This window comes from Leucopleurus acutus (genome assembly GCF_964270905.1).
Source record: "Leucopleurus acutus genome assembly, chromosome: 9".
Lineage (NCBI taxonomy): Eukaryota > Metazoa > Chordata > Mammalia > Artiodactyla > Delphinidae > Leucopleurus > Leucopleurus acutus.
The window spans coordinates 27886425-27908507 of record NC_139144.1 but is presented as its reverse complement, the minus strand read 5'-3'; the positions used below and the strand labels follow the sequence as shown (position 1 = coordinate 27908507).

Below are 22083 nucleotides of genomic sequence, written 5' to 3'. Positions count from 1 at the left end.
CTTCATGACTTCTTTTACAGAATGGAATTGACAATGTCTTGCATAATTTAAGAAATACTTATATAAAAATGCTCAACTTTCTATTAGCAAACTCTCAACTTTTTCCAAAAAGATGAAAAAGAAACGTGTTTGTGTACATGCCAAAAATACTCTGGTTTTTGTTAATTTATGAAGGAAAATATCAATACTTTTTCATATTTAAAATTCAGGTCTATTCTACAGCAGTTTCTCTTGAGTTTGACCTTTCCACGACTTCTTGAGGCAGGTATGTAAATGCTCAGATACTGTCATAATAATTAACATTTTCTTTTTGGATGCTCCGAGTTCAAAGCTCAGAAAGTGCGTGTGTGTGAGAGAGAGAGAGATCGTCCATTTAACACTTTTGTAGGTTGAAATCTCTTTGTCAGAACTTTCCTACTGCCTTAGAAACATTCCTAGGTCACATTGGCCTCTGTTTTGCAGCTGTATTCAAACTCAAATGTATTCAAATTCATTTATTCTATTGATAGTTATTGGGCATCTTTAAGGGCTGCCACTACGCCACACGGAGTAAACAAGCCAGTTGAGGTGCCTGCCCTCATACATTTGTTTTGCTCTGTGAGAAATGAAAGCTCTGGGAGACCGAGTGAAGTGTCCTCTCATGGTGATGGTCTTTATCTTCCCCACAGTTGAGATGGAAGATGACGACTTCACAGCCTCTCTATCAAAGCAGAGCTGCATTACCGAACAAACCCAGTATTTCTTCGATAATGATAGTAAATCATTCAGCGGTGTATTAGACTGTGGAAACTGTTCCAGGTAATTTGTTTCTTCATTTCTGGACTAGTCCTGTTTGACTAAGAAATTGTATTCACTTTTATAATCGTCACAGAAAATAACGGAGGTTGTCTTTTGAGTGCGAGAGATCTGAATAACTGCTTTGAAAATAATCAGAGCTCTTCAGTTTCTCTGAAGGTTTTTAAAATTAATTCTAACTCTGATAAGTTGTAATCCCTTCAACGGTAATAATTACGTGATCAAAAAAATTATACCCACTTTTAGGCAGAATATAGAGGAATTTGATTGTATTATATTTTGTCTAGAAGAATCCATATTAAAATTTTTCTAATGTTGAGATAGTTTCAGAGATTATTTTCTCTGATAAGATTAGAATTAATTATATTTACTAAACAGGTTAACAAAAATATTCTTGGCTAGTAAGTTTTACTTGTAGTCTTCACTTAAATTTAGAATTGAATGTATCTTTGAGTTGAAACTGAAAGATTGGAATTAATTATATTTACTAAACAGGTTAACAAAAATATTCTTGGCTAGTAAGTTTTACTTGTAGTCTTCACTTAAATTCAGAATTGAATGTATCTTTGAGTTGAAACTGAAAGAACTAGGAGAACGTATCATTTCCTAAAATCAAGCTTAATGTTAGTCATCACCGCCCATAAAACATCTTGAAAACATTTTGGAAGAGATGGAGAAGTTTAATTTTGTTGTAATGAGAGAGAGAAAGGCAAGGTGGGAGATTTTCGAAGTTTTGAAAGGAAAGGGATAATCCATGTCACAGGATCCCTGAGAACGGAGCAGAAAGGCACAGAGTTGGGACACTTTGTTTTCAGTAGCTGAGGACAGCTTGTTCTAGAAGAAATGTTAACAGAGGGAAGAGGAAAGATGAGGGGGTGAGGTAATCTGAGCAGCTGACAGGGATGGAATAGGTAGTTGCTAGGCGATTTGGAAAAGAAGTCTGTAACAGTTAAAAATATATATATTTTCACAGGGGGTTAACTGAAACTAGCACAAATTTTTAATAGACATGGTCAGTATGATTTTATGACTTACTTTATTAAACCTGTATATCCTAGGAGGAGGAAGAGGAAAGGGGCAGAGTAAGGCATGTACTCAGAAAAAAGCAGACCGTCTTGTTTCGAGATTAGTATATCAGAACATCACCTGAACATCACCTTCAGGAAACAGAACTGTGGCATGTTTAATGGGTACATCAGAAAGAGTTTAGAGTCTTTGGGCTTTCATTGATTGATGTTCAGTAATAGCAATATATACTTTAAAAAATGACTAAGGGGCTTCCCTGGTGGTGCAGTGGTTGAGAGTCCGCCTGCCGATGCAGGGGACACGGGCTCGTGCCCCGGTCTGGGAAGATCCCACATGCCGCGGAGCGGCTGGTCCCGTGAGCCATGGCCGCTGAGCCTGCGCGTCCGGAGCCTGTGCTCCGCAGCGGGAGAGGCCACAACAGTGAGAGGCCCGCATATCGCAAAAAAAAAAAAAAAAATACTAAATTAAACTGTAAAGATCATTATAAGATATTAAGTTAAATCATGCTTACATTTGCGCTGTGTAACTTTATGCTGTGTCCCAACTTCAATAGGTTTAAAAAATAAATCCCATTCTTTGAAAAATAAATTACTCTTTAATGACAGATCTACATTTTTATTGTGGAAGGTAGAAGCAGCTTAAGATGTGGAAAAAAACACTGCATGGAATTCAAAGCCCATAATTCTGTCTTTGCCTGTGTTGTCCCAACTCAGTAGTGACCAGCCACAGGTGGCAATTTTAATCATCAGTGGCATTGATTAATATTACAGTTTTGTGCCTCAGTCACGCTAGTCACCATTTCAGGTGCTCAGTAGCCTCAGGCGGCAGTTGTTTACCATGCTGGTTAAAGCGGAAGACGTTTCTGTCTTCACAGAAAGTTGGTTGAACAGCACTGATCCAGACTTCAGTCTGCCATGACTTGGGGAAGTGCTGAGCCATTTTTGTGCTCCTACTTTCCTTTACTGTAAAATAAGGCAACTTGGGCACATTTTCAGTGATAGATACCACAATTCCCTAAATATGTAAAATGAAACGACTAGATGGTGTTCATTTTGCATTGAGGACTATCACTTAAGAAACAAAGGTCACACTTAAAGCATCTGTTGGAATTTTTTTAGTATTCATTTGAGAGATAGCATGTCCATGTTAATCAAACATGGTGATCTTTCTCTCCTAAAATCATTCAGTGTTACTGTTCGTGTAGGTGATGCTTTGTTTCAAAGGTCCTATTTTCTTTTATTTTAATGTGTCAAAGTCTTTGAAATCTATTTTCTCATGATAATTTTTTCTGATTTTTAAAAGTATTTATTTTACAGAATCTTCCACGTAGAAAAACTTATGAACACCAACTTAGTATTCATAATGGTTGAGAGCAAAGGGACTTGTCCCTGTGACACGCGATTGCTCATACAAGCAGAACAGACTTGTATCCTTTGACGTTGGAGAGGTTTGGAATGGAAAACCATCTTAAAGCTGTGCGTTTTTAACCCCATCGCGTTGTTCGTGCCCAGAAAGAGAAATAGATCACAGAGTGCTGAGATCACCTCACAGAGGCAGAAGGGACCCTCCACACAAAATTTCATTTGGATGTCAAGACTGATGATGCTACACCTGCACCAAGAGGATGTGAAAGGCTTCCTACTGGTACCGTGAGTCTTTGTGGAGAGAGCAGTGCAGGTTCCCAAGTAGCCCTGAAAATGGCTAGAGAGAGCAGGGAGAAGTACCTGGCTCGGGGTTTTATGGTCGTTGGGGACCATGCTGGGCTTTTGCCAGTGCTGCCTGGGGCTTGTTGGCCCAAACTTCCAGGCAGTGCCAAAGGAGGGGACACTCAGTCTTCCCTGTCAGCTCGCCCAGGTGTGGGACAGAAGGGAAAAGGGATTATTGTGGCATGAAAGCTGTCAACAGCCAGTAATCAAAAATGGAGTTGAATGTGGTCTATACCTACAATGGAATATTATTCAGCCTTAAAAAAAGAAGGTAAATCCTCTTGTATGCTAGAACTGCCATGGCAGTAATGCTAAAAAGACTTCGGGTAGTAAATATGCTAAAAGACAGTGAAATGACCATTGAAGCATTGCAGGCAGAGGTTCGGTAGACTGCCTCTAGTTTTTGCTGTTTCTGGAAAAAAAAATAGTCCTCACCTATGTTTGGAACTGATGTTTATTACTAGGAATTAGTTTCTATTTCTGTCTTGCTAAATAGGAGGCACCCAGGCCCTCCCTTATGGTCTTACGTGTATGACCCTGTCTTATATGCTACGTCATTTGCAGATTTCATCCACTTGTATTGTACAAATATTTACTGAGTACTTCCTCTGTGCCAGCGACCATGCTGTGTAAAGCATTGATCTCTTCACACAGGCCCTAGACAGGAGAAAATTTGCGGCAGTTCAGTACTTTAAATCCCATAGTACTTGAACTGGTTGTGTGGGGCCAGAATAATGGCATCGGTTTCTCTGGCTTGCTTTGAGAAATAAGTGTGTTGCATTGTATTTTTTAATTGTGTAAAAAAAAAAGTAACTTCATATTCCTTAACAAGTTTCTTATAGCTGATGGTCCAGATCCTTGTGATATGGTGAAGCAACCCAGATACCGAAAAGGACCTGACGTCTGCTTTGATAACAATGCCTTGGTAAGTAAGACCAAACATTTGCTGTATTAAAATATAGAACTCAATGGTCACAATAATTTAAGGAGACAAATTGTAGTTTTAACTCCAGTGTAATGTCTAAACCATAACCATAGTGTTTCTCATTAACATGACATACTTGCTGGTATACAGATTTTTTATTTCAGTATTTTTCATGGTTAGCATAAGCTTAACAGTTGCCTCTTCTGTCCTTTCCACAGAAATTGTACTTTCAAACACAATGCCGACCAATTTACTAATAATCCAAGATCACAGATCTGATGATTTTAAAACTTTCTAATGACCAGTAACTGACAGTAAACATTACTAATGGTATATGAGTTGCCCACCTTCATTTACATTCCAATCCTGAAGATATAACAGTTATTTTTAGTATAACATTTTCTGTGTTTAGTCTTCATTCAGTGTATTTAAAAACCTGTTAAATCACTATCGTCCCCTTAGTTTGTAATTGTACTTTACATGGTTTCTAATTCTGCCACCTGTTAGGTTTGTATTATTTCTCTTAATTGTATTACTTTTTATATTGTTTGAAACCTGGCCAGGTCAATAACACAGGGTTAAGTTGGTATAATTTTACAAAGCATATTTAATGTATGTTATTTAAGATGACTACTACCTTTCCTATAGGTCAGCTGTCTTTCTCTCATAAACACTATTTGGACTTACTGTGTATAGAAGCAGCTTCATGCTTTTCGAATGATTTTAATTTTTAAGAAGCTTTACTCTCAAGCATAAAGCCCATATAAAAAGTTCTCACCACTTATAAAAAGCTAAAATTTTAAAAATAATATTTCTCAGTTCTCCAATCTGTCATGTCTCTCAGCATAAAGTGGCTTGCAAACATAAAGCGTTATCATCTGGGGAACTGTTTATTCTAAAAACACGTCAGGTCATTTATCGATTAATGTGCATTTCTAGAGGTGGTTGTTTATTTAGAACAGATTTACCTAATATGTACTTATTTACTCAAATACACATAGCCACATTTGTTCCAAAAAAGAATAAGGCATTTCCATAGATGCATAGCATGCAAGTAGATAATATAAAGTGGAGCAAAGAAGAAATAAAATCAGTGATGGGAATAAGGCTAAAAAAGCGAAATGTTTTAGCCAATAAATCCCGGTTGTCTCTGTAAGGACTATTATTGATCATTCCTCTCTGAGGGGAAAAGTGATTCAAAGTTGCAGCTACTTGATTTTTTTTCATTTTACCGTGAGCCTTAAATGAAATCCAGATATGAGGACTTCTGTTGTTCTGTCTACTATATACCTTCAGGAACTTTGGCCACGTCAAATCATTCCCCAAAGAGTGTTGTTTGTGGGCCCAAGGGTAGTATCACTCATTAGGGAAACTTCCCTCATCAATTATTTGTTACCAAAGACTGAGATTAAATTTACTCAGATGCACTTGAAAGCTCATATAAAAACCATTACCCCCAATATTTTCACCATAGGTAACTATCTTTTTGATCATGGCATAATGCAGATTTTACAAAGACAAAAATTTCCAATACTCAAGTTCCTATAAATTATACAGTGGAGTGTGTGTGAAAGTACAACTTTTGCTCAGTAGCTTAATGTGCTAATAATGTCTTGTGTTTTTTTGGCAGTGGAATATTTTGGTAATGCTTATTTGCAATGGTCACTGTGAATCTGCTCTGGATGGAGGCTCACATAAACTGCTAACTGCCAGCAAATTGCATGAAATCTCATCTTGTATGTCTTCTGTGTTTTCCTTCCTTTTCCTGTACTTGCTACTTTGCCCGTTATTAATAGGATCAACTTATATGCACAACGAGTCGTGCCTGTACCATGATGTCAGCTCCTATCTTCATTTTACTGCAAGTTTTCATGTGGTGTGGATGGTCAGTCACTTTCTCTAATTTTTCTTTGTTTTTGCGTTTGGCTTAAAATTTTAAAAAGTAATCCATATCCCTAAATCCACTATAATAAATGTCCTGAAACCAGGTTATTAAAATGCCAGTAGTAATGTTGTTTTGAGAATAGCAGCTTTCAAATGTTACATAAGTTTCTAATCCTGAACAGAGCATATCAGTTTCCTATATTTATTTAAAAATGAGTAATTTCTCATAAGGTTTTGTATAAAGATGAAGTCAGTGTGGAGAAAAAAAATTTTATATGCTTCACAATGTCTTACTTTTTACTTAAAAGTAATACCCTAAGGACAATTATTAGAGTTGGTCATCAATTTTGTTTCAGAAGATGCTAACATAAAATTAATGATCTGTTTCAATTTTATTAATAAGCATTATTCGGTACCTTCTAAGGTCATTATCTAATTTTTCTTTTCCTTTCTAAACAGATATGGTTTAAACAGCATTTTTAGATTTTTTAGATATTGATATTCTTAGTGAAGTGCTTTAGTATAACTTACATTATCTAGGTGAAGATTATCATTATTTGTTACTCTTTGACAAATTTCTGACTTACATACTCAGTATGACTGAATAGATATTTTAGGGCCTGAGTTTACATTCAGGGTTCCATTTACAGTTTTGCAGTTTCTTTTTTATGGTCTGGAATCATGATTGTTGTAACTAGACCACTTTTGTCGTATTCCTTCTTCATTGCTGTCCAGGTTTTCATTGGTTAGGAAACCACTAGATGGAGATGTGGCCATTACTATAAATGCAGTGAGCTCATCGAGGAGGGGAAAGTGAAGCAGAGGGAGTGTCAGAAAAAACTAAATTTGTTCTGGGATAGTAAAATAATGGTTTTGAAGATTTAAGTGGTAAAGAAAAAGCTAAAGTTTATCAAAGAAGAAAGTAAAGCAAGCCAATAACATGTACTATTGAGGAAGTTCATTATCTTATGCAACCATAACTGATAAATGCACGTTACTGGGTACATGAAAAATGAATATGCAGAATAAATGTGTGTATAGCTATGTATACACATACGTACATTAAACCTACCTCATGAATTAATGTGGTAAGTGTGTTAAGGTTCTCTGTAGGAAACTATTTGTTAGGGCTCTTATTCCGATTAAAAGAGTTACGTGTAGTATCTACCTGCCTAAATAATTTTAAATATGCATTTTCTTTGAAGCTGCTGTGGGTGACGTAAGTATAGACCTATCTAAATTCAAAAGTTAGCTATTATTTGGTGGATGTTCTTACCAGTGATTTGAACTCTTACTGTTCGCAAATAGTCACCCCAGGTTCTGGTTGGGGAAAGAAAGGGAGAGTAAGGGTTTAGTAATACTTGTCTAAGAGAAAAATGAAGAGGATTTTACTCACTAGCATACGTGGTTTTAAAAAGTAAGCCTTGGGGTGAAATCATGACTATAACTATGGTTTAGACATCTTTTTCTTTTAATTAGTAATGGGAAAGAAAAAAAGAATGAGGGATTCTTAGTTGATATCTTTACTAAGAGTATTTTGAAAGAGATCCCTAGAAGGAAATCAAATAAAATTACTCATATTTTAGAATTACTCATTTAAAATTATTTAATTTTAAAATTAAATTTTTACATTACTCATATTTTAAAACGTATGTATATAATGTTGGCACTGTATCCCTTTACTATTTTAAGCTGAAACCAGCTACCAGTCTGTTATTATTATCTACTACAATAATCTTTAAAAATCAGAGTGAGTTTTCTGGTCGTGGTGTTAGTGGGATTTTGGTCTCTTTTCTTTAAGATAGAAAAAAATGCTGAGGTTTCTCCCACATCTATGCATTTGTGATTTAGAATGTTTTTAGAATGTATCTCATAATTTACTTCCATATAATAATTACAAGTCTTGGTAGATGTGGTTGCCCATGCAAAACACATGAGAAAACACGATCAGGAAACTGAAGGGACAGATTTTTCAGTGTGACTCTACATGCAGACTTCAGGGACTCCAAATAAGTTATCTGAACTACCACCTCCCAGACTGAAACAGACATATCTCATCATCACACGGAGGAAATGAACCCCCCCACACACAAAAAAACCCACTAGAAATATAAAAATAAAAACAATGGAAGCAGAGCCAGAGAGAATATTTTTCTTTCCATAACATTTCTAGAACATAAGGATGTATTTGACGTTAATACATCAGTGGGTCTTGTATGTGTGCTAATTTTCCACTCCATCAAATTAATACTTGAACTGGGGAGCTCTCCTGGTGAAGTGACAATTAAGCCTTTAAGTTAGTATTTTACGTTTACAGTGTTCCTAACCCATCAATCTATGTAGTGCTTCATTGGAGCACACACTACTCACTTATCGAGTACTTACAGTACACCTACTATGTATCAGGCCATTCTTCTATGCATGAGATATTTAAGATGCATTTATACTAAAATTTAATTTTTTATCTCAAGTTCATATGTAACTCAGCACTCTGTTTTTTTACCTGGTTAACCTACTTAAAGGGAAAGGTATTTGAACAAAGAGAAGAGGACGTGCAGAAGTCCTGAGATAGTAATACCTTGACCTGTTGCAGAGAAAGTTAGTGTTATCGGAGCAGTGCGAGTGGTTAGGATAAAGATGGAGAAGCAGGCAGGCTGCAGACCACCTAAGGCTTTTTAGGCCTTCATAAGAAATTTGGATTTTGTTATGAGAAATTTCAAGAAGAGCATGAAAGGATTTGATTTACGGTTTTAAGAAGACTGCTTTTTGGAGAAAAAGTTGTTAAAGGGCACGAGTAGAAGCAGAGAGAGAGGTGAAGCAGCTTTTGCAGGAGTGTAGGCAAGAAGTAATGGTAATTTGGACATGATACGGTAAGTAGTATGTTTGGGGCTATATTTTGAAGCTAGAGTTAAGAGGACAAGCTGATAGATTAGATTTGAGGGGAAAAAGGAGGAATCACAGATGACTTGTTGTCTTTGACCTGATCCATTACTCCTAGAAGTGTCATTCAGAAAAATAATATTTGGGGACAAGTTTGAGATCTTTCTGCGGATCAGAAGGAGAGGTGATTGATAGTGATCAATGAATGTGGAGGTCAGCGGAACTTTCAGGGCTGAAGATATAAAAGTGTGAGTTATTGAGGTTCTGGTCCAAGATGGCAACATAGGTTGCCTAAAGCTCACCTGAACCCACAGACCTACCAAATCTACACCTATAAACAGAGCAGTTCCCTCTGAAAGACATCTAGAAAGTATATAAATCTAGACAGTAGATGAGCAACCCCTATGCACTGGGCAAACGTAATATACATCCAAATGGGTAGGAAAGGCTGAGGAACTTTATCTCCATAAACCCCACACTGAGCACAGCAGCATAAAATTAGAAGGGAACTCACAACACCCAGCTTCTCCCTGAGCAGTGAAGGGTTTAGATTGAACATCTGTCACCCCAAGACTCTCATGGGGGGGTGGGCCCCCAAAACTCCTAGCTCTGAACGCCTAATGGCGCTTGTGTCCATGAGACCCACAGGACTGTAGCCAACAAAGAAACAATTCTTAACAGATTCGCAAGGACTCACCATGGCTATCCTTCCAAAGCTCAGAGAAACAGGAGCCGAGAGAAATGCACTTCTCCCAGTCATTTCCTCACAGAGGTTATTTGCATACCTTAAATGTTATTGCCTGCAAGTAAGGCTTCTAATTTAGCTCAGCTTTGGGGGCTTACTGCAAGACTCCCTGGAGACAGGGGAAGGGGTAGCCTATGCCTACTGACCCTCTGTCCCACTCCAGGTCAGTGGTGCCTTCCTAAAAGAAGCTTGTGAACCCACCTGGCATCCTGGCCTTTGAGGTGGCTGCCCAAAGGACACACCCCTTTATCACTTGGCTCTGGTAACCAGCAGGGCTGGCATTCACAAGCACCAAAGGATCCTGGACCATAGCAAACAAATAGTTCTCAACTGGCTATTCCCTCAATTCAGGACAGAGGGAGTGGAGAGAAATGCCCGTCTCTCAGTCTTGCCCTGAAAGTGGTCTTTTGGTATGCTTTGAAAGCTGCTGCCTGAGAATCTGGCTTCCAATCAGCCTGTACCTGATGCTGACTGAAGTCTTCCCCACTGAGACACTGACGGATGTTAGCACGTCCTCAACTAGGGGGATCCAGGAAGAAAAAGCCAATTCAAGACGGGGAGAGGTGGTTCTTTTATCTAATGCAGAAAAACCACCACAGAGAGTCAAGGAAAATGAAGACACAGAAAAATGTGTTTTAAAAGAAAAAGATATAACTCCACAAACAGGCCTTAATAAAACAGAGAAGAGTGACTGACATGAGAAAGAGTTCAAAATTTGGTCATAAAGATGGTCACCATGTCAGGACAAGAATGCGTGAACTGAGAATTTGAACAAAGAAAACACAAAGTACCAAACAGAAGGCACAGAGCCAAAGAATACAATACAATAACTATATTGAAAAATTCAGCAGTGAGGAGTTCAAATAGCAGACCGGATGAAGTGGAAGAAAGTATCAGTAAACTCACAAACAGGGCAGTGATTCATCCCATCAAGGAGCAAAAAGAAAAAAGAATTTAAAAAAAGAGTGAAGATAGCTAAAGGGACTTATGAGACAACATCAAGCAGACCAAAATTCACGTTATAGTGTCCCAGAAGAAGAAAAGCAGACAAGGGCAGAAAACTTTTTGAAGAAATAATGAGTGAAAACTTTCCTAACCTAGGAAAAGAAACAGATGCCCAAATCCAGGAAGCCCAGAGAGTTACAAATAAGAGTTATCCAAATACATCCAAACCAAGTGAGGAAGAGGTAATACCTCCAAACTCATAGTGAGGGAAGAAGTAAAACTGTCACTATTTGCACATGATATGATTCTGTATATAAAAAACTCCAGTAAAAAACTGCTGGCACTAATCAACAATTTGACTAAATTTCAGGATATAAAATCAACATACAAAAATCAGTTGGCATTTCTATACACTAGGATGAAATGTCTGAAAAATAAAACTGTCACACTCACAATAACATCAAAAACAATGAAATACCCAGAAATTACTTTAACCAAGGAAGTGAAAGTTCTGTACAATCAAAACTACATGACTTTCCTAAAAGAAATCGAAGTTGACACAAATGGAAAGACATCCATGCTGATGGACCATAAGAACTGACAGTTAAAATGTCTGTACTACTCGAAGTCACCTTAGATTCAACACAATCCCCATCAAAAAACCAATGGCATTCTTCACAGAGATAGAAAAAAAAAAAAAACCTAAAATTTGTATGAAGTGACAAAGTCTGCAAAATAGTCAAAGCATTTCTCAGGAAAAAGAACAAAGCCAGAGGTATCAAACGTCCTGTTTTCAGACTATTCTACAAAGCTACAGTAATTTTTAAAATAGGGTAGGATACTGGCATAATAGACACAGACTAACAGAACGGAAGAGAGCCCAGAATTAAACCCCTGCATACACAGTCGACTAATATTTGATAGTGGAGCCAAGAATACCCAATGGGGAAATGATAGTCTCTTCAACAAATGGTAATGGGGAAATTGGATAAACACATGCAGAACAATGAAATTGGACCCCTATCTTACCGCTCACAAAAAATTAACTCAAAATGGATCACAGATTTAACACAAGTCCTAATAACTATAAAACTTAGTAGAAACAGAGAGTAGGCTCCTCAACAGTGGTATTGAGAGTGATTTTTGGATATAACACCAAAAGCACAAACAATAAAAGCAAAAATCAGCAAATGGAACTACATCAAACTTGAACAATTGTGCACAGCAAAAGAAACAATTAACCAAATGAAAATGCATCCTACAGCATGCAAGAAAAAATTTGCAAACCATGTATTAGATAAGGGGTTAGGATCCAAAATATATTTAAAAACTCAAAGAAAAAGAAACAACAAATAATCCAACTAAAAAAAGGGCAGAAAAACTATACATTTTTCCAAAGAAGACATCCAAATGGCCAAGAGGCACATGAAAAGATTCTCAATATCACTAATCATCAGGGAAACACAAAACTACAGTGAGCTATCACCTCACACCTGTTAGAATGGATGTCATCAAGAAGACGAGACAACAGGTGCTGGGGAGATGTGAATAAAAGGGAACCTTTATACACTGTTGGTGGGAATGTAAATTACTGCAACCAATATAGAGGTTTCTCAAATAATTAAAAATCTACCACATGATCCATCAATTCTACTTCTGGGTATATGTGCAAAGGAAATGAAAACAGGAGTTTGAAGCGATATCTGTACTCCCACATTCACTGCAGCGTTATTCACAGCAGCCAAGATGTGGAGACAACCTAAATGGCCATCAACCAATGGATAAAATAAGAAGTGGGATTTTTACTGACACAATGTAATATTTTTCAGCCATGAGAAAGGAAGACAGCCTGCCATTTGCAACAACATGGATGGACCTTGGGCACATTATGCTAAGTGAGAAAGACAAGTACTGTGTGTAGAATCTAAAAGGCCAAACTCATAAAAACAGAAATAAATGGTGGTTACCATGGAATGGGGGTTAGGGGATAAGACAGATGTTGTTCAAGGGCACAGTCTTAAAACAAGCAGTAAGTAAGCCCTAGAGAGCTAATGCACAGTACAGTGAATATAGAAAACGATTATATTCATCAAATATGCTAAGAGATTAAAAATGAATTATTACAACTACTAAAAATGGACAACTATGTAATGTGATAGAGGTGCTAATTATCACTTTAATGGCAATCATATTACAATACATAAATTATCATATTAACATGTATACCTTAAATTTACACAATGTTATATTTCAAATATATTTCAATTAAAGTAAAAGAGACCCATACAAAGACATATTTTAATTAAATTATCAAAAGTAAATCTGTGACAAAGGAGGCAAGAATACACAGTGGAGAAAAGACAGTCTCTTGAATAAGTGATGCTGGGAACACTGGACAGCTACATGTAAAAGAATGAAACTGGAACATTCTCTAACACCATACACAAAAATAAACTCAGAATGGATTAAAGACCTAAATGTAAGGCTGGATACTATAAAGCTCTTAGAGGAAACAGAGGCAGGACACTCTGACATAAATCGCAGCAAGATATTTTGGATCCACCTCCTAGAGTAATGAAAATAAAAACAAACCAATGGGACCTAATTAAACTCCAAAGCTTTTGCACAGCAAAATAAACCATAAACAAAACGAAGACAACCCACATAATGGGAGAACAGATTTGCAAACAAAGTGACAGACAAGGGATTAATCTCCAAAAGAGATAAACAGCTCATGCAGCTCGATATCAAAAAGAACCAAATAACCCAATCAAAAAATGAGAACATCTAAAAAGACATTTCTCCAAAGAAGACATACAGATGATATGTGGAATCTAAAAAAAATGGTACAAATGAACCTGTTTACAAAATAGAAATAGAGTCACAGATATAGAAAACAAATGTAAGGTTACTGTGGGATATGGGGGGGGGGGGCAGGAGGGATAAATTTGGAGATTACTAACAAGAACCTACTGTATAGCACAGGGAACTCTACTCAATACTCTAATGACTTATATGGGAATAGAATCTACAAAAGAGTGATAAATGTATATGTATAACTGATTCACTGCTGTACAGCAGAAACTAACACAACATTGTAAATCAACTATACTCCAATAAAAATTAATTAAAAATAAATAAGACATACAAATGGCCAAAAAGCACATGAAGAGATGCTTAACATCACTGATTATTAGAGAAATGCAAATCAAAACTACAATGAGGTATCACCTCACACCAGTCAGAATGGCTATCATCAAAAAGTCTACAAACAATAAATGCTGGAGAGGATGCAGAGAAAAGGAAACCCTCCTACACTGTTAGTGGGAATGTAAATTGGTACAACCTTTATGGAGAACAGTCTGGATGTTCCTTAAAAAACTAAAAATAGAGCTACCATATGATCCAGCAATCCCACTCCTGGGCATATACCTGGAGAAAACCATACTTTGAAAATAAACATGAACGCCAGTGCTCATAGCAGCATTATTTACAATAACCAGGATATGGAAGCAACCTAAATGTCCAACAGAGGAGTGGGTACAGAAGATGTGGCACATATATACAGCCATAAGAAAGAACCAAATAATGCCATGTTCAGCAACATGGATGGACCTAGAGATTATCATACTAAATGAAATAAGACAATGACAAATATCATACGATATCACTTATATGTGGAATTTTTAAAAAATGGTACAAATGAACTTATTTACAAAACAGAAACAGACTCACAGACTTCGAAAAGAAACTTATGGTTACCAAAGGGGAAACGTTGGGGGAGGTATAAATTAGGAGGTTGGGATCAACACATACACACTGATCTATATGTAAAATAGATAATCAAAAAGGACCTACTGTAAAGCACAGGGAACTCCACTCAACACTCCGTAATAACCTATATAAGAAAAGAATCTGAAAAAAGAGTAGATATATGTCTATGTGAAACAATCACATTGCTGTACACCTGAAATTAACACAACATTGTATATCAACTATATTCTAATATAAAAAAAATTTTTTTTAAGTAAATGACAAGGAGAGAATCTTAAAAGCAGCAAGGAAAACAACTTGTAACATACAAGGAAACCTCTAAGGCTACCAGGATCTTTCCACCAGAATATGCAGGCCTGCAGGAAGTGGCATGATATATTCAAAGTACTGAAAGAAAAAAACCTGCCAACCAAAAATACTTTACCTAGCAAAACTGTCCTTCCACTTTGAAGGTGAAGAGAAGAGTTATAGACAAGCAAAAGCTAAAGGAGTTCATCACCACTAGACTGGCCTTACAAGAAATGTTAAAGGTGTTCCTTTAAGCTGAAACAAAACAGCACTAAATAGTAACAGGAAAACATGAAAGTATAAATCTCACTGGTAAAGACCAATATATAGTTAAATTCAGAATAATCTAACATTGTAATGATAGTGGGTTAATCACTTATATATCTAGTATGAATGTTAAAAGACAAATATAGTAAAAATAACTATCATACAATAAGTAATGGATACACAGACTAAAGATATGTAAATTTTGAAATAAAAAACAAAATGGAGGAGGAAGTAGAGTGTAGGGTTTTAGAATACATTTGAACTTAAGTTGTTATCAACTTCTTATGAGGCTTATTTATAACACTAAATATTATGAGGCTTACATAAAATGTTATATTTATAACAGTTGTTATAATAACCACAAAGCAAAAAACCTATGGTAGATACACAAAAGATAAAGAGAACGGAATCTAAGCATGCCACTATAGAAAATGATCAACTCACAAATGAAGAGAGCAATAAGAGAAAAAGAACAAAGGAATTTCAAAATAGCTCAAAAACAATTTAACAAAATTGTAGTAATAATAATTACTATCAACAATTACTTTAAATGTTAAATGGACTAAATTCTCCAATCAAATGAAATAGAGTAGCAGAATCTATTAAAAAAACAGGAGATGATTTTATGCTGTGTATTAGAGTCAACTAATTTCAACTTTAAGGACATACACAGACTGAAATGGAAAAAGATATTCCATGCAAATGGAAACCAAAAGAAAGCTGGGGTGGGTATACATAGGCAAAATAGACTTAAAAGTTGTAATGAGACAGTCAAGGTCATTACATAATGATAAAGTGGTCAATCCAACAAAAGGATATAAACATTTGTAAATATGCACCCAACACAGGAGCACCTAAATATAAAAGTAAAAATTAACAGACTTAAAGGGAGAAATACCAAGACAATGTAAAAATTGCCAAAAAATTCGACAACCTAGAAATGGGTAAATTCCTAGAAACATACAACCTATCAAGACTGAATCATGAAAAAATAGAAATAGAAAATCTGAACAGACCAATTACTAGTAAGAAGATTGCATCAGTTATCAAAAACCTCCCAAGAAACAAAGTCCACGACCAGATGGCCTCACTGGTGAATTCTACCAAACATTCAAAGAACAATTAATACCTGTCCTTCCAAACTCTTCCAAAAAATTAAAGGGGAATGAACACTTCCTGATTCACTTTTACAATGCCAGCCTTATTACCATGATACCAAAACCAGACAAGGATACTACAAGAAAATTTTAGGCCAATATCCTTGATGAAAATAGATGAAAAATTCCTCAACAGTATATTATCAAGGTTAATTCAACAACACATTAAAAGGGTCATACACCGTGATCAAGTGAGATTTATTCCAGGAATGCAAGGATTGTTCAAGATCCACAAATCAATTGATGTGATACATACATTAACAAAATGAAGGCTAAAAATCATATGATCATCTTAATAGATGCAGGAAAAGCATTTACAAGATACAAAACTAATATACACTGAAAACTATAAGACATTAATGAAAGAAACTGAAGACAACACAAATAAATGGAAGAATATTCAGGGCTCATAGAGTAAAAGAATTGTTAAAATGTCCATACCATCCAAAATAATCTACAGATTGCATGCAATACCCATCAAAATTTCAATGGCAATTTTCACAGAATTAGAACAATCCTAAAATACATATATGAAACCACAAAAGACCCAAATATCCAACACAATCTTGAGAAGGAAAAACAAAGTCGGATGCATGATACATCCTGATTTGAAACTAGATTAAACAACTACAGTAATCAAAACAGTATGGCACTGGCATAAAAAAAGACACGGACCAATGGAACAGAATAGAGAACCCAGAAATAACCCATGCATATATGGTCAATTAATTTATGACAAAGGAGCCAAGAATATACATTGGGGAAAAGAAAGTCTCTTCAATAAAGAGTGCTAGAAAAACTGAACAGCCATATGCAGGAGAATGAAACTGGACCACTGTCTTACACCATACACAAAAATCAACTCAAAATGGTTTAATGACTTGAAGACCTGAAACCATAAAACTCCTAGAAGAAAATATAGGGAGTAAGCTCCTTGGCATTGGTGTTGGTAATGACTTTTTGGACTTGTCACCGTAAGAAAGCAAAGGCAACAAAAACAAGAATGAAAAAGTGGGACTACATCAAACTTAAAAGCTTCTGCACAGCAAAGGAAACCAACAGAATTAAAAGACAGCCCATAGAATGGGAGGGAATGTTTGCAAATCATGTATGTGATAAGGAGCCAGTATCCAAACTATATGAAGAACTCATATAATTCGAGATCAAAAAACTAATCTGATTTTAAAATAAGCAAAGGATCTCAATATGCATTTTTACAAAGAAGATATACAGATGGCCAAAAGGTATGTGAAAAAATACTCAACATCAGTACACATCAGAGAAATATAAGTCAAAACTACAATGAGTTATCACCTCACACCTGTTAGAATGACTATTATCACAAAGACAAGAAATAACAAATGCTGTCAAGGATGTGGATAAAACGGAATCCTTACACTTAGTTGGTGGGAGTGTAAATTGGTGCAGTCACTGTGGAAAACAATATTGAGGTTCCTCAAAAAATTAAAAGTAGAATTACTATATAATCCAGCAATCCCACTTCTGGGATTTGAAAAATAAAATTTTCCTTAATAGATTTTTTTCCTCAGAATTCTCTTTAACAGACTTCTGCTGCCTCAGAATACAATTCAAAAAGAAAATGTTATTTACTTGGTGGCAGGCACTGTATTAAACTCTAATGAGCAAAAAGAGCCAATGTTTTAGTCTCTGGGAGCTCAGAGTCTTTGTAAAATTATTCAGACTAGAAAATTTATTTTCTTACATAACCTATTATTTTGATTATTGGAAGATGAACCTTGGATTAGTGAATTCTTGAAAGATGTTTAGGAAAATAATTAGAAGGGAGGTTTTCTTGTTGTTGTTTTTTTTTAATTGAAGTATAGTTGACCTATAATATTATTTAAGTTACAGGTGTAAAACACAGTGATTCACAATTTTTAAAGGTTTTATTCCATTTATAGTTATAAAATGTTGCTATATACCATGTTGTACAAGATATCCTTTTAGCTTATTTTATACCTAATAGTTTGTACCTCTTAAGATAGGAAGTTTTTTTTAATGAAATTCAGTATATTTAAAGGAATCAGAGGATGCAGAAAATGTTACAGAATACAGAACCTAGGAATAAAAGGTAAAGAATAATTTTGTGTTAGCAAGGAATCTAATGATCTGCCACTAGACGGGGGGGGGGGGGGGGGGATCCAAATGAGCAAATATGTAGCTTCTATTTCATGGTTCTCTAAACAGGATAAACCTCTCCTGCTAGCTTAGCTCTTTATTTTGGATATAGGTTTTCAGAGTGTCCTTTCTTTTAGGGTTCAACTACATTATTCTTCATTTTAATTCTTGATGAAGGTCCAGATGCTACATGTGCAGCATGATATATTCACGTTTGAAATTGGATATAAGGGATAGGGAAAATAGAAGTTCATTTCTCAAATTTATTTATTTTACCAATCTCAGACTTTGCCTTATTGAGCATAATTGTTAATATCATAATTCTTGGGAATTATAAAATAGACTATGAAATTTTATTTTTATATCTTGTACTTATAAATATAGAAGGATATTTAATACTGTGAAAGTAAGGTTTTTCAAATTTAGAAATTGGAATATCACTCAAAACAGCATAAAAGTATTTCCTTTCATAATCATCAGAATCTACAACTAAAAATGTAAAGCATTCTTCAAACGGTACTAGGAAAACGGCTTTATCTAAACTTGTTGAACAGTAAAATCTAGGACAGTGTAAATTATCTGGATTCAAATTAAAGCAGCTTTATAAGGTGAGTTCAGAAGTGGACTAAACACGGCGTGCTCTGGGAGATGTCTTACTAAATATTTTTCAGGAGTTTTCTGTTTTCCTTTTCTTTCCAACAGGAGGATTATACCGACTGCGGGGGTGTTTCTGGGTTAAGTCCCTCCCTGTGGTCCATCATCGGAATCCAGTGTGTACTACTTTGGCTTTTATCTGGCAGCAGACACTACCAGTTATGACCTTCTAAAACCAAATCTGCATATTAAACTCCAGACCCTGCCAAAACATGAGCCCTCCGTTGCATTAAAAGAGGGTCAACTGTGGAATCAGCAGACCACTAGCTCAGACCATCCCGTGGCATCACTCTAAGACACAGACTCTTAAGGCACCCGCTGGCTGCATGTCAGGGTGTCAGATCCTTAAGTGTGAACCCTGCATCATCTATATATATAACATCAAAGCAAAATACTATACATGCTCTCTCTTGGAAAATTTGAGAATTTGTTGTTGCATTGTTGGTGATTACATGTAAAAGGGCTCCCCACACAGTTGTTTATGAATCATACAAAGTATCTTAATTTTGACCTGGAATTCTGACTTGCTGCAATCCTTGTTCTTTTACCAAGAAAATCTCTAGGGGAAAAGAAAGTTATTTTTTCCTTATTCTTCTGTTCAAAATTATTTGCTGCTTTGAGTAATTATTATTGAACGTATACATAGAGAGAGGGAGAGAGAGAGAGATAATTAACATTGGTGTAATCTGTCAAAATAGAAATTATGGCTTATTTTCTACGATAAAAATTGCCATGAATAAAATGCTTTATGAAGAATGGCTTCTCTGCCAGAAATATAACACAAATGATGACCAAGTTTTGGTGGGGTAATGAATTGGTTGTTTGAAAATAATTAAGAAATTAAAGGTGCTTGAGGGTAGAATTAATATGCGACATATTTCCTCATAAATGTGAGCCCTTAATAAACGCTTTGATGCAATGTTCTTTTTGTTCACAGTAAAGTTCTGTAGTGCTAGCCAGATATTTCAAAATGCTCTAAGGAAAGCTTGTTGGGGGGAGGGGAAATGTTTTTTCTTGTGATAAACGAACTTTGGTCACCAAGGGTATTTTGCATGATGCTGCTGCTATTTTAACTTTCGGTTTGTTTTTCTCTTACTGTAGAGTATAGTCCATTGAAAAGTTAACTGAGTGACATTATTGTTACGTAAGAATCTGAACCTTGCAATGTAATGCACTTAAGTCATCTTTTAAAATGTCGTTAAACTACTCTGAATATACTGTGCAGTGTAAATGCTGAATGATTGGATTAGGTAAATGGTGAAATGGGAATTAATGGATTTTATACAGATTCGTGCTTTTGCCTGAAAACCTATGTACAGATATTTTAAGTACATAAATCAGATTTGACACATTTATTTTTTGAAGAGTACATATATGTTCTCAATGAAGATTCACCCTAGGTTTCCTCTTTATTCGCTGGAATAGCAGCACGTACAATCCCAGGTTTGCTGCTGCTGCTGCTTTTGTTCCCTCTGTTTTAAATGGTATGATCACTTGACCAAAATTTCCATGCAGTTTGATGAGGGTTTTACAATCATCTGAACAAAAAGGAAACCTTGAATCTATATGTATGCACACGAATACTTGATTGTGAATAATCAAAATTGTTTTTATACAGCCTCATTAGTGAAAATGGCTAGTGTAGTAAATTAGGTATTTCATTATAGAGTAATATGGTAGCAGAATTTATTTATGCTTTTAAAGATTATTTTCAGGGGTAAACAGTATTTGAAGAAAGGGTAAAAACAATGAATGTGTAACTCTAACTATAGGGAATAATTCTGCTGGAAGTATGCAGATATTTTTAATGGTAAAATGCATTTGTTCTTTTTTCAAACATGCCAAATATTGGTGTGTGTCTATGCTGGAAATTTTCTTGTATACCATTTTTAAGTAAAAATCTTATTAACATTATCCAGCATGCTTTAATATGCTTCATATATCAAAGATATAACCAATTCTTTAGCATAGTTTAAAAGGTCTATTTGTTTTGTTTTTAGCTTTGCATACATTTGTAATTTCCTCCACCACCAATATACCCTAGGTACCATTTGTGTACATTTCCTTATTTAAAATATTTTTTTATTTAAAAATGGGGGGAGGGGAAAATGGAATCACTTTGCCAACTATTGTTCTAAGAGTTGACATCAGTTACCATTTCTAATGCATTGTTGTGATTTTGTAGTCTCATTTGTAACTGGTACTGACGTTTTAGAAAACACCAAAGTGATTTAAAAAAATATGGAACTTCTCACTCTAGTAACAATATGTTTAAATCATGTTGTTTGTTAATTAAATATTTAAAACTTATTGTTAACTTTTGCTAGACTATTTTAAATCATGAAAGTGTTGGGAAGGGGATATCGAAATACACAGTTATGTTAGTTTGTGTATATAAACGACGCACATTTAAACAACTGAATTGCTTCCAGCATACAACAGACTACCTTAAAATTATCTTTAAAATCTATTAAATATATTTTCATGGCTAATGTCACTGAAATAATGTTTTCATCAACTACATTGTTGTTGTGTTAATCACAGTTAAACTTGGCATCTCTTGGCAGGGTCCTATTTGATTTCACTTGCCATCAAAATATATTTACATGCACGAGTCTTGCCGTGATCCTTTGTTTTCTGTTATAAAATAAACATATAACAACCACACATACGTTAATAAATTGGGTAAGAACGTTATTCTTGTGCCTAATACTAGTCTTCACGCATTTGGCGTAATTTTTTGAAAGACAGTAACATTCGTCCCATCCAATTGTTAGGATTTTTCTGTGAGTTCTATTGTTGACAAGAACTTAAATTTCAGCCTGTTATAAATACTGATTTTCAAAGACTAAACAGTACAAGAGATCAAGAAAAAAGCTTTTAAACCCCTTTTGCTTA

The 22083-nt window shown here is 35.4% G+C and overlaps 1 protein-coding gene across 9 annotated transcripts in view; it reads left to right on the top strand.

Moving 5' to 3' along the window:
• Nucleotides 1-19350, top strand: part of CACNA2D1 (calcium voltage-gated channel auxiliary subunit alpha2delta 1) — a gene marked incomplete at both ends in the record, with an annotated part of 512237 nt that extends 492887 nt beyond the window's left edge. For 8 of the 9 annotated variants that reach the window (XM_082846527.1, XM_082846526.1, XM_082846525.1 and 5 more), the window contains 5 exons: nt 210-265; nt 669-798; nt 3138-3247; nt 4370-4452; nt 19234-19350. In XM_082846527.1, the coding sequence (XP_082702653.1) occupies nt 210-265; nt 669-798; nt 3138-3247; nt 4370-4452; nt 19234-19350 (496 nt within the window). Of the gene's footprint in view, nt 1-209; nt 266-668; nt 799-3137; nt 3248-4369; nt 4453-6248; nt 6384-19233 lie in introns of those variants that run through there. The other variant, XM_082846520.1, reaches the window with a different exon arrangement.
• Nucleotides 19351-22083: the final 2733 nt, after the last annotated feature.